Source organism: Panthera leo, chromosome C1, assembly GCF_018350215.1.
Source record: "Panthera leo isolate Ple1 chromosome C1, P.leo_Ple1_pat1.1, whole genome shotgun sequence".
In the NCBI taxonomy this organism is placed as follows: domain Eukaryota; kingdom Metazoa; phylum Chordata; class Mammalia; order Carnivora; family Felidae; genus Panthera; species Panthera leo.
Genome location: NC_056686.1, coordinates 125,180,998 through 125,194,531, shown reverse-complemented (window position 1 = coordinate 125,194,531; position 13,534 = coordinate 125,180,998). Strand labels below are relative to the sequence as shown.

The 13,534-nt window shown below is 43.6% G+C and overlaps 1 protein-coding gene across 3 annotated transcripts in view; it reads right to left on the bottom strand.

Annotated features, from left to right (window-relative positions):
* MGAT5 (alpha-1,6-mannosylglycoprotein 6-beta-N-acetylglucosaminyltransferase) overlaps positions 1–13,534 on the bottom strand; it is a 338,284-nt gene that overhangs the window by 28,264 nt on the left and 296,486 nt on the right. For all 3 annotated transcript variants that reach the window (XM_042948514.1, XM_042948515.1, XM_042948516.1), the window contains one exon: positions 5,986–6,132. In XM_042948514.1, the coding sequence (XP_042804448.1) occupies positions 5,986–6,132 (147 nt within the window). The remainder of the gene's footprint in view (positions 1–5,985; positions 6,133–13,534) is intronic.

The window sequence follows — 13,534 nt, the reverse complement described above, 5'->3', positions numbered from 1 at the left end:
GACAGGGAACTCAGAATATAGGTCACCAGGCCTCAGCCCCCAGCCATCAGCAGCATCCTCTCAAGAAAAGCATGATTCTGAAGAGAAGATATCCTAGACTCTGCTCCTGCCTCCTCTGTCACAATCATGCCCCTTGCTGGCCTGTTAAGTTCCCCTTCTTCTGACATGTACCCTCTTCTTTTGCTCAGCCACGTGGTCAGTGATAGAACCTACAAGATGACCGTCGCCTCATAGGCCTGGAAGCATCCATTTTTCTTTTTTTCCCTCAGCTCACATTTTAGATTCAACACCTATCAATGAAGCCCCTGGCTGGCCCAGGCACTGTGCTAATCACCTGCATCTGCATAATTTACCAGGTTTCCGGGGTATCAATGAGGATTTTGAGATTTACAGCGGTTTACAATTCTGCAAGACCACAGTGCCAGGAAGGAGCAGAGCAAATTCAAATCTAGACCCTTCAACAACATATTAGCTTTTGACAGAAAGGAAGACGACAAATTTAAAGTATTTATTGAGTTCTTAAGCAAAGACCAAAAGAAGCTCAAAGTAAGCTCCAGGCTTTTAATCCGTTCTTACAACTTGCCAACCTGAAAAAAACACCTCAGGATTGAATTTATGCCTGAATTAGACCTTTCCTGATGAGCAAAACGTCACACCATTTCACTTGGTGGCCTTGAGAACAAACTGATGACTTCTTCCAATGGAATCAGGGTAAATTAAAGTTGCTGTCAATGTCCCCATACAGCCGTTTACATATTGGCAGTCTCTCGCCCCCTCCCCTTGATAAGGTCCCTGTTTTTTTGGGTTTTTTTGTTTTTTTTTTTGCAAGGTTGCTCCAAGCACTTGGAAAATACAAAATGCCGAGGCTTTATTATTTTATTCATTTACATTTATTGAGAGTTACTTAATTTTATGAGTAAGGCGTTTTGTGATTCATTATTCCCCTCTGAATGTTATGCTCCTCCCCATTAATTTATTGAGAACCGTCTGATCTGAGCTACATCAATCAGTAAACTTACTGGAGTATAGTTTGTAAAAGTAATGAAAATCTTATTAAATATGAGACATTACTTCAGAGCAGCTATTAAATTTCTAAGGAGAACATGAGTTCTCTTTATGGAAAAAAATCCTGAAGCCAGAGAATTTCTAATGGTTTACAAAATGTCCAAATAATGATTAAGAACCTACTAATGTGTTTCCCAGTATAAAGATAAAAATCCAATTTATATCACATTGAAAGAATGGCTTGAACCAACAACATTACTTAAGGCGTTTTGGAACTTTTTCCCTCGAGTGTACATCGTGGTTTTAAAAATTGATCCAATGTAAAAGACAAAAATAAAATGAAACTCTCATTTAGAAACTTAGACTTTTTTTCTCTTCAAAGCAAAGGAGGGACATATATGCAATTTATATGGATTGATTTATACGGATCAATTTTTGCTTAACTGGAAAGACTAGCAAGGGAGCCAAAAAATTGCTTTGTAATTATGTCTACTTGGGTTAAAATTTTTCCATTTGCAGAGTAAAAAAAAAAAAAAAAATTAATTTCTAGAGATTTTTGACCCTTCAACATCTATAGAACTCTTGATAGCTCTCTCCCTGTGAAAAGTAGCTTTGGCCAGGGGGATTTTGTGGCTTTTGTGGGCTGAAAGAGCAGAGTGAGTGGCCCACCAGGCCTTGAGGTCAACTTCACTGAGTCCTCCCAAAACTGTGTGATGTTGCTGGCTCCCAGCCTGCTCTCTGCACTGTCTCTAGCAGAGAAGGAGACAGACATCGGATGGAACCTGCCCTCCTGCATAAAGCAAAGTGACCTTCTTGGGATTTCCCTGCAGCTCATCAACATTCATGCCTCTTAAGTGTGAAACCCCCTTTCCTCCTTTGCCTTTATAGCACAGTTCCTGCACCACCTCCTTTTCAGTTAACCCAGCACACTCTCCGCTTGGCAGAACTCCCAGGCGACACCCTCTCAGTGACTGACTTAGCTGTTTCTTTCCATATCAAAATTTGAGCTCCTGGAAAATAGGAAATGGGTCTTGATAAATTTCCCCAATGCAGCAACTACTACCATGAACCCTGTGGGGACACAACGAGCATCTGTCAACTGACCTTCTGTATCCTGGCCCTCCTGCGGAAGCCCAGGACTGATGGAGTCATCTGTGTGAAGTCACTTGCTGAGCAATGGTTGAGGATCCCAGAGAGCCATTCTAACTCAAGTCTCATTTACGTACTGGTGGAATTATCTAAAGGGATGGGAGGGACCAAGCGCCTGGTAGGGGCAGCTCTTATGCCTATTCTCTTTAAGCCATGAAAAATCAAAGCCCTTCACGATCTCAATGAAAAGCAAATTACTAAATGATGACAACTGATAGGAATGATGAATATTCGTTCTTCAATAATTTCATACTGGCTGCTCTGATCTATGTGACATTACATCATTCACTGGGAAACAGATTGTGCTTGAGTGTCCTAAATTTTTTCAGGAAAAAATACTCATTTGTAGCAAAGAGTCATCAAAATCTTTAGAATCACCAATAACAAAAAGGTGCCAGTTGTCAATATAGTCTTAAAGATGCTTTTGATTTATCACTGTCCAAAGGCTCATATATAGAAACAGCAGTAAAAAAGAGACAGGTTTCTTTGCTGCTCATGTATTCAAAAAAAATCACAATGAGGGAAAAAGAAAATCACTACAGAACCACCAGAATAACTGTTGTAGGCAAGACCAACCAACATATCGTAAAAATAAATGGGCAAAAGGTTGAAGAAAACCAGAATATTTGCATACTTTCAAAATATTTCCTCCATTATAGAGAAAACCAGTAACTTCATAGTAAAGACACCTAGCAGACCCTACCTTAACCAAGAGATCAAGGTTAACACCATCAGGAATGAGACATATTGATATCACACACCTCCTGATAGGATACACTGAGAAGACCACATCACTTCTGTGATATTCTTGCCAAAAATGCGTCATCTCAAACTAACCATGAGACAACATCAGTCAAATCCAAAGTGAGCAACAGTATACAAAAAGCCCAACGAGTACTCTTTCAAAGTGTTAAAACTGAATGACAATTAAGTTACTGAACAATTGTCACAGATTGGAAGAGATTAGGAGCCGTGGCAATTAAATGCAACGTAGGTCCTGGATTGGATCCCAGAAGAGCAAACGGATATTAGTGGAAAAAATGGTGAAGTCCAAATCGAGTTTGTAATTTAGGTAACACTGGTTAATGTCTTAGCTTTGATTACCACAGTTTTGTAATGTGTTGCCATTAGGGGAAGCTGGATGAAGGATATACCGAAACTCTGTACTATTTTTGAAACTTTTCCATAAGACTAAAATTATTTCAAAACAAAAAGTAAATTCCAACAATTCCACTTGTAGGTATATGCCCCAAAGAATTAAAAGAACCTCGGCAGATACCTGTACACAAATGTTCGCAGCAGCATTATTCACAACAGACAAAAAGTGTAAACAACCCAAGTGTTCATTAACAGATGAACAGACAAATAATTAAATGTGGTATATCTACACAATGGAATATCATCTGGCCGCTAAAAGGAATGGTATTCTGACACATGCTATGAACCCTAAAAACCTTAAGCTAAGTGAAACAAGCCAGTCACAAGAGAACAAATGCTGTATGATTTCACTTGGTAAGTTTAGAGAGACAGAAAATAGAAGAGAAGTTACCAGGGGCTGCGGGGAGGGGAGAATGGGGAGTTGTGCTTAATGAACACAGTTTCTGTTTAGAATGATGAGTAAGTTCTGCAGGTAGGTGGTGGCAATGGCTGCACAAGACTTTGAACATACTTAACACGAGTGAACTATACACTTAAAATGGTTAAAACGCTAAGTTTTAAATTATGTATGTTTAATCCCAAAAAAAGGGGAAAAAAGAAACAAAATTACAAATAATTATTACAAGGTAGGCAGAAGAACTTCAGAGATTTCTTACACCTAAATTAAAATGTGGGCATGATTTATCAGCCCAAATTTTCTTTTTTTTAAAAAAAAATTTTTCACATCTATTTATTTTTGAGAGAGAGAGAGAGAGAGAGAGAGAGAGAGAGAGAGAGCATGAGCAGGGGAAGGGCGGGGAGAGAGAGAGAGAGAGAGAGAGAGAGAGAGAGAGAGAATATGAATCCGAAGCAGACTCCAGCCTCTGAGCTGTCAGCACCGACTCCGAGGCAGGGCTTGAAACCACGAATCGTGAGATCATGACCTGAGCTGATGTTATCAGCCTAAGTTTTCTATCCCAAACTCCAAAGTTTCCAGAGAAGTCAGTTACATCTCTGTCAGTTACAGAGATTCCTAGATTGAGATGTTCTCACTGCCGCGGAACATCTTCTCGAATCTTTCCAAGAATCAGCTCTTCAGTGCCAGGTTGAATGCTCCTGGTCTGTGCCCTGGCCCCTCCCACAACACCTGGCACACAGGTGTGCAGTAGGTATTGCTGAGGAATGACTTCCCCAACGGGAACAACTCCTCAATGTGAAGAATTCAAATTTATTTTATTAGCAGAAGGAAAAGCAAGCATGCAAGACAACACACACACAGTTAACCCTTTTCAGAGGTTGTGTGGGCAACAGGTTCTTTTTGAGGATAATCTGTAGATCTCAAAAACCTATGGATCTCTTCCTCCATCCCCTTTGGGCCTGTCACCCTGACTGACAGGGAGGGTCAGAAAAGAGAATTCTCAAAATAATCAGCTCGGTGAATCGGTAAGATCTCTGACTGATCAAAAACAATAAGCATGGAAAATGCATTTCATGTTCTTTCTTTTTTTTTGGTGTGTGTGGTGGGGGAGGTGTCAGAAGAATCTACCCGGAAAGGTTTAAAAGCAGCAGAAGTGAAAAACACATGCTTTAATAACAGCGCTGCTGGGGCGCCTGGGTGGCTCAGTCGGTTAAACGTCTGACTTCGGCTCAGGTCACCATCTCATGGTTCGTGGGTTCAAGCCCTGCACCTCTGTGCTGACAACTCAGAGCCTGAATCCTGCTTTTGATTCTTTGTCTCCTTCTCTCTCTACTCCTCTCCCGATCACGCTCTATTTCCTTCTCTCAAAAATAAGTAAACATATAAAAAAATTTAAAAATCTTAAAAAAAAAAATAGTGCTGCTATATTGCATCTATGTCATGGGTTTCCACCTGTGTTGTCCCCCAGTAGAAAGCCCCAAATGACAGGGGCAATCCAAGGACTCTAGCTCGTAGAGGTTTCCTCCTCGTGAGCAGCCCACAGAGCCACAGAAATAATAAGAAAATCAATCTTACGGTTTCTTGCACACACCTGTTTCTGACTAGATACAGAAACACCCAGCTTGATAACTCACATGCTCTAAATGACTTGTTTATTGCCCCAAATCGAATCCAACTGCCTTCAGTGGTGATTCATCACCCACTATGGATTTTCAAGAGGATCTCTGAAAGCAATTCAAATAAGGCTTCTGCAAACAGTTCAAGCATCAGAATGGTGCCTCCTGATGGTGGCCTAAAATACCAGGCACATGACTTCAGTCTCTCAAGGTTGACAGTTAAGGACTCCACTGCCCACCCTTTATTCCCCACAGCCTATCACGGGAGCTGGTTCTTCAAAAATACACATTAGCCAGTTGATTTCCTTATTCAAAAAATTCTAAACATTCAGAAAGTCAGAGCTCAGTTACTTAGAAGGCTGGAGATGTCTGCGTGCCTTAGGAGAGGGCTGAGGCAGAGTGGAAAGACGCCACAGTTCACAGAGGGACAGAATTGGATGCAAGTCCTGGCTGTGCCACCACCAAGTTAGGAGACAGCATCGGCCATTCCTCCCTGAGCCCCTGCCCATCCTCCGCCTCCTCCTTCCGTCCAACTATGTCCAGTGAGGTTGATGATACCAGCAGCCCAACGCTAGGGGATCTGAATGGGCTCCTAGTACTCAGTAAGTAGCTGGTATTCATATTGTTGAAAGTAGAATGATTGTTTTTATAGATGCTTACCTCTCTCAGTGTTGGCTTTCCAATGAAAAAGTCTGTGTTTTTGCTGCTTTTGGGTGGGCTGAACTTGGGATTCAGAAAAGCACATCCATTTGCGATGGCCTCCAGGGGAGCTGGGCCCTCATAAGGGAACCCGAGTCCAACAAACAACTGTAACACAGAAAAGCACACCACATATAAACACATCAGTCAGGACTGGCGTCCCTGGCTCACAGGGGGCTCTTCTGTGCTTCATTCCCATGTGGAAGGCTCAGAGACTCTGGAAGGTTCCCAGACCCTGGGCGGGGATGGGGGGTAGTGGTGGTGAAGAGAAGGCAGCTCACATCAGGAACTGCAAAACAGTACCAGAGTCCTTTACAGGATCATGGAGCTACTCAGCTCATTATGTTCTCCTCCTTTGTAAAAACAAAAACAAAAAACAAAACAAAAACAAAAGTGAAGAAATAAGCATGGAGGGGGCTGTGGGGGAGGTGGGCGGTTGAGGAGGTACGGAGGTGGGGGTATTAAAAGAATAAAAAACAACAACAAAAACCAAAACCCAACAATAATCTTTCTGTAACTCACCAGGAGACATGACTGGAAAAACACTTGCTTAACTAAACAGAAGGTTTCTTCATTGAAGCAAAGGAACAACAGGCCCTTTCAGTGATGCTGGGTGGAGGGACAGAAAGGTCACTTGGTGGTTTGATTACAGTTCAAACGGAGCTGCTTTAAAATGATGGTAGGTCAGTAAACACAGGTTTTCATAATGGGGTTTTCACTGGGGGACACCAACAACTTTGTTTTTATCTCCCCCCTCAGTCGAGGGGAGAGGGTGCTGAGTGGCTAAATGGGCAGCCAGCAGTCTGCTTTCCCAATGGCAGACAATAGATGGCGGCAAAAACACACTCTTCAAGTCCTCGCGCAAACTGTAGCTCAGAGCTGCTGGGACAAAGGGGCCTTGCTGCAGCTCCCTGGCAATGGTTCCTGGGTCCAAAAATGAAACGGCATCTCAGAGAAATGCTTCACTGCATCTCCCCCTCTCGGGACCTTTTACACTGCTGGAGGGCTGTAAGCTATCGACGGCAGGGTCCAAGTCTGGGCTTGGTGAGATTTGAGATCTCCCTACCACACCAAGGAGCCAATGCTGAGATCACTCCAGCCTCCAAGGGCATATCAATCGCCACAGGATAACTGGGCCCCAGGGTATCGTTCCTTCTGCCATCACTGAGGAACACCCACACAGCCAGGCCCCCCCCCCCCCTGAGAGGGAAGGATATTGGTGAACTGGATATATCGCATGCCTGATTCTCCTTTCCTGGGGCCCTCTCCCCCAAAATTCTATCTTTTGCAGCTGCTAAAATCAACTGTCACTTAGAATGGTTCTGTCTGGGGAGACTGGAGTCCAAGCTGCCAGGTTCCCTGGGCACCACTGAGAGATGCAGAAAGTATGTGCTGGGCACTCAATTCCAGGACTGAACACTGAGCTGGCACCTGCTGGGCATACAGGAGAATCACGTAGCCCCCACAGGAGTTTTTCTGGGACAAGAAACAAAATTCCAGGTTTTGTGGCTAGACTCCCTATCCTATGACTGTATGGTTTTTTGCACGAAACAGGGTAGTTAACTTTTTTTTTTTTTTTTTTTTTTGCTTGTTTTGTCCTTTTGTTTCTTGTAAACCTTGACATGACCAAATATACCATCAGGGACATCCACTGGGTAAACTGAGGAGAGAGGTTCTGAGTGGCCAGCAGAGCTCCCACTATTGGCTGGGGGCATTTCCCCTTGGGCAGATCCACTGGAGACATGGGGGTGAGGAACACTGCGTTAGCAGGAGTCTGGAAGATAGAGGATTTAAGGGGCATTTCCACCACCATCTGGAGGCCCTCTTTCTCGATGTTCTTTATTCTTACTAAGTAGTTGAAAGGAGTGAGATTATCAAAGAGAACTTAAGCGTACAGGGTGTGGCCTGAGCATGTGGCTCAGGGGTGGGAATGGGGGGCGGATGCCTGACAGCAGCAGGAGAAATGGAAGGCAAGAGTGGGAAGGACTAGTCCCAAGAGATCACAGCTTTGTTAAATATGAAGAATCCAGGGTTACCATCCTTCAGGCTTTTGAGCTCTGTGATCTGCTCCCTATCAGATTTTGGGAAAGATCTCCCCAGGGAAAAGATGACCTCTCTCAGGTGGTGGTTGGGTACAGGAAAGCACAGGGTTTCCAGATCCTTTTGACTCTGAGAAGAAAGGTGCCAGAAGATGCAGACAGGGGTCTCTGTGGGTTTAGCCAGAGACCTGAGCCTACAGTGAGTCCTGACCTCTGAAAATCAGGGCCTGCCATAAAGTGCTGATACCTTCATCAACTCTAAATTGCAAAGAACTTTGGAGGAAATGCAGGAAGCACAATAATTGTCTATTTAAATAGAAAATCCTGGGAAAAAAATGTAATTAGCTCCTTCAGACCAACCAATCTGAACCCATTAATTAAAAGGATTTGAAGCTGTTGTTTAATGGACTTGAATGTGACCTAGGTTTAATGATATCTGAATAACAATTTGCACCATCTTTGCTGCCCTGCTGGCATCAAAATATCTCAGGACACATAAAGTAAACATTTTGGGCTAACTCTCCAAAGCCTCACAATTTTAGAATGAAGCTTAAGCAAATACCATACAATTTCTTGGCAATGAGTTTTCTTGTCACACTAATTAGGATTGCAGGAAATGCAAGACTTGGAAACACCAAAATAACAGTTCTTTGTCACTTCTGTCAATAAGCAATTTTTTCTTGCTTCCCGTGTACTCATTACCTGTGACGTTATAATGGAGCAGATGTATTAAGGTCAAATAACACACCTGAGGTTTGAATCACAAAAGCATAGGCAGAGAGAGTTCATCACCACCAAAGAACATCCCGTAAACTTCTGAATGCCATGGCCTTGCCACACTGGTGCCTTTACCACACTAAATTTCCTTTCCCCTAGTCCCCAGCTTCCATTGTGCTCCCTACAGATATCTTTAGCATGGGGGCGACAGACACACCATTAAGAATGCATTCAAGCACAGAGGCTTAACTTTTCAGGAGGAAACTGGGCATATTTTATTTATACTTCATCTGGCCTGCAGAAGCCCAGAATCTAATGAGGATATTCCAGATGACAGAACATCTTCACGGCTGCAACTCTGTCCCATCCGTAAGCATTTTTTTTTTTTAACGTTTTTTAATGTTTACTTTTTTACATTTGAGATAGAGACAGAGAGACAGAGAGATCAAGCAGGGGAGGGGAAGAGAGAGAGAAGGAGACAGAATCTGAAGCAGGCTCCAGGCTCTGAGCTGTCAGCACAGAGCCCGACACGGGGCTCAACTCACGAGCCGTGAGATCATGACCTGAGTTGAAGTTGGACGCTCAATCGACTGAGCCGCCCAGGCGCCCTCAATAAGCAGTTCTAAATCCAGGGATTAAATGCTCTGAAATTAAGTTTTTGAAGTACTATTAAAAGAGAATGGATGGAGCACCACAGATTTTATTCACAGCATAGGATTGGGACATTCCTACATGTTGACAAACGGTTCAGTAAAACCACTCAGTCTTACTACTCTGTGTGAAAGTAGAAGCAATTGTTTTAAACCCTTAACTGGAGTAGTTAACATGGACTCCTTTCAACACGGATAAAGGTGGCTCATAGGAAGACTCTACATGGGTTTAGCCAGTTTCCAGTCACTCTTGATGGGGAACAGCAGGATAATCCAAAATAGAAGACACACTCTCAACATAAGCTTTTCTGACTAGTTTGAACTAGCTAAATTGGCGGAGTGGCTCGGGAGGGAGTTTGAGCAATGAATCAATCTCAGCTTATCCAATAAACTGAATATTGGCCCAGTGATCGGGACAATGCGGTAACTAACTGTACGGGGTCTAACTGCAGACCAAAGTTCAAATCCTGACCAGCTCACTTCCTAGTTCTGTAACTGAGGGAAAGCGTTACCTGCCACTTCCTATGGATTATCGGAGGTCCATTTATAACATTCTCTCCAGCTATGGGACTGGAGTCAAGGTCACGCAAGCTCTCTACACTGTTTATTCATATGTAAAATGGTGAAAATAACAGTTATTTCACGGGGCAGGTGTGAGGCTTAAATGAGGTATTTCATGCACATGATGTATTTCGAGGTTTGGAACTGAAGTAAACGTTCACTGAACAGTAGTCCAAATTCAAAACCAGATTCAACTTCATGCAGCTGCATGTACGTGACCTTGTATTGTTTAGCTGGGGTTTAGGTGTGCCCGAGTTGTGGTTGTGGGTTTTACACGATATTCAGCACCTGCATGCGTATTTACGAATTCTCACTGTTTCATAAAGTAGCTGGACTTTTTAGAAAAAAAGGGAGATACGGCCATTAGAAGAGGAAGCAGACATGGTTTACAGTGACTGCCTCATGGAAAGGCCTGTCCCATGAGCATGTACGACTGCTAAGCCTTACTTGTTTATTCTTCACATAATGATTGGAAATCCCCGGATTTTTGGTAATAGGTATACATTTTATATCTTTAAAAAGAATCCATACAATGGCTGATTGTGGAGGAAATGTATTCTCCTGAGAGGTTATGCCTTCAAGTGGCCTGAAGGGTCTTTTTCTGGACATGTGTCTTCCCTTTTGTACTTGATGATGAAGAAACAGAACATGGCCAAAATCTCTTCCATACAGGTTTGGTTACACCCTCTCATGGGCTGCCCAAGCCCCTAACCTAAACTACAAGAAGATTCTCTTGTGAAGAGGTAGAAAGGCAAAGGAGACAAGACAATGATACGTGTCAAGTATGTTTAAGTGCCCAAAGTTTGTCAGAGTCAGCTGCTATGTCAGAGGCTATTTCCTGGAGACCAGCTCACTGGGTAGACACCCAGATTATCCTTTTTTTCTAAGTAGCCTTTCAGAAATAAAACAAAACACAAGCAAACACAAACCACAATATCAAAACCAAAAGTTCATACACTTCAGTCATTTGGAAACCCCAGTTCATAATCCAATGTGCTACAATTCACTATACATGCACTGATTTGGAGATGGAGATGGTGGGGGGGGGGTAAGCAAATATTTGGGTAAATTGACAACTGTGGATGTTGGCCATCTCCCGCCATGACAGCATGAAATGTTTACCATTAGAAGGTGTAAGGCAGCACAACAGGCCTATTCACGTCACATTAAGGATGGGCTCTCATAGTACTGAGCACAGAGGACTTTCACGATAAGAGATAATTCATGGAGAAGGCACAGGTGAGGGTGAGAGAAAATGGCTGTCACTGCCATAATAAATCCCCACGGTCATGTGTACCATGATGACACAGATGCGCTGCGTTAAAATGTGGCTGATAATCAGTTCCTGTCCTCCAGGAGCAGGCTCATCCTCTCATATGAGTGGCTTCACAAGTCACGGTACAACATTTTACACAACTAAATGGTTGAGCCTGCTTATAATATCCCAGAAGTTCTACGTCGGTATTACTATTTTTTATTATTACTACCTCCACCTGTGCACTTTTTGCATTGCTATAGTCCCCAGTTTCCGTGCTGGTCTCCTCTACCATGCCTGTACACTCATCTTGGGCAAAACTCCTTAGTCATCCCTGTAGCAAGAATGCCTGGAATGAGGCCTGGGATGTATTCAGTAGGGAAAATGAGCAAAAGAATAAATACTAATAGATGAGATCTTTCCAGCAGTCATGTGTCTTCATGAGGATGAAGAGATGTTGAATGTTTTCGTGTGTATTTGAGTGTGCGGATGCACTTTTGTCCTTGAAGTCAGAGCAAGTACTGAATCATCTCGCTACAACTGTGCAATTGTACATACATACGTGGGAGGGAAAGAGGGAGAGAGGATTACATGTGTATACAAAATGTTTTCCCCATCTGGCTGGAATAGGAATAACCTTAGATATTGGCCATAAGATGAAGCCTCCTTGACTGTCTGAGGGTGAATATTTCAGCATCTGAGACAGAACGTGGACTGCTCTGTCGGTAAGTAAGCCCTTGGGCTCTCCCCCACAGGCGACACCTGTGTGATGTGTAGGCAATACCACAGAGAGGCAGGCGTGCAGTGTCAGAAGGATAGCATCGCTTGCTGTGGAAGTCTTGGAGATTTAGGTGCGTGATTCATGAGCAAAGCAAGAACTCAGTTTTTCGGGCATGGTCCCAAGCTCCCAGATGGCTAATGGATTTCATCTTGACTCTTTCCTTCATTCTTTATATAATTATCTGAAAGCCTTCTACAAGCTAGGCACTGTTCTAGACATTGAAGATGTACCTGTAAACAGAACAAGCAAAGCCCCTCTGCCATCATGGAACTGCATGAGAGTCTGATTCCAGGGGTGGTAGCCCTGGATTCTTGAGAGACTGAGCAACTATATCCAAGCTCATGGGAAAAGTCATGGTTGCTGGGGGCGGGGGAGGTGGGTGCCAGAGCTGGGGATGGGATGGAAAAGGGACAGCATATACTGCATATCCTCCAATCCTGCCCAGGCTTGTAAGTGAGTTCCACAGCTAAGCTGATGAGCTGATAGGGTAGGGAAATAGGTCACGACCCACCCAAGTGCTGGAGGGTGAATGGCCAGAGGTCTGGGTACCAAGGGTAACACCACAGACAGCAGTGGCTTTCCCTGCTTGTTTGCCACAGCCAGAATTTGCTCTCGGCTTTTACTGTAGAAAAATACGTTCTCTTGCGGCTCACTCCAAATGTGCCTCCAATCTAATACAGGATAGGAATGCTCCATACTATCAGGAGCTTCCCATGCTAAGACTGGGGAGGAGGTGGACACGAAGAGGCTAAAATTAGGAAGAAGAAAGAAATCACATCAAAAGTGATTAGGACTTAACCCCAAAATAAAAACATGCCACCCTGTGCTGGCTTCAACTGCACTCCTGGAGTCTGCTGGACTGAAAGCCTTGTCTATGGTCCACCGATAAATAATTAATGCATCCAAATTTATATGCCTGTTAGAAGAGTCTTTTAGATTCCCTGGCTCTTTTAGCCCCTTTTTAGTGTCACACCAAATTCCTCCATCTTCATAGGCTCCCCGCAGCCGGACTCTGCTGATGACACATGGGCCCCTGTGGCATGCCAGGGCGAGATACTGCTGAGCAAAGGGTTTCCTGGGCCTGGGTGCAGGGCTTCAAAGACGTCTCATAAAGAAAAATAATAAGTGAGGAGCTGATTAAACATCAGTCAGTTCAGCCCGTCTCCAAACCTGAAGCAGCACCAGACTCGCTTTCCTCTCCAGTGAGCCCGAGGAGCATGTGAATCCCATTCGTTCTACCGACATTTACTTCTCTGTGTCTCCAGTTCTCCACTTTCAACGTGGATTGGAATAAATCGCTTTTAAATTGCTCAGAGACACAGAGGAAGGAGTTAGAGGCAGAAAGGGTTATAAATGCAAAGCCTGACTGGTCTTTAGTGTCATTATTTCAAAGCCCAAGATCCATTCATTTTAGTGCCTGCTGCTGTGTTCTGGGTATAAGGGGAGTCTCGGCGACACAGCGCCTCATTTCCATCATATTTGCCAACTGTTTTAGCCATAATTCCAC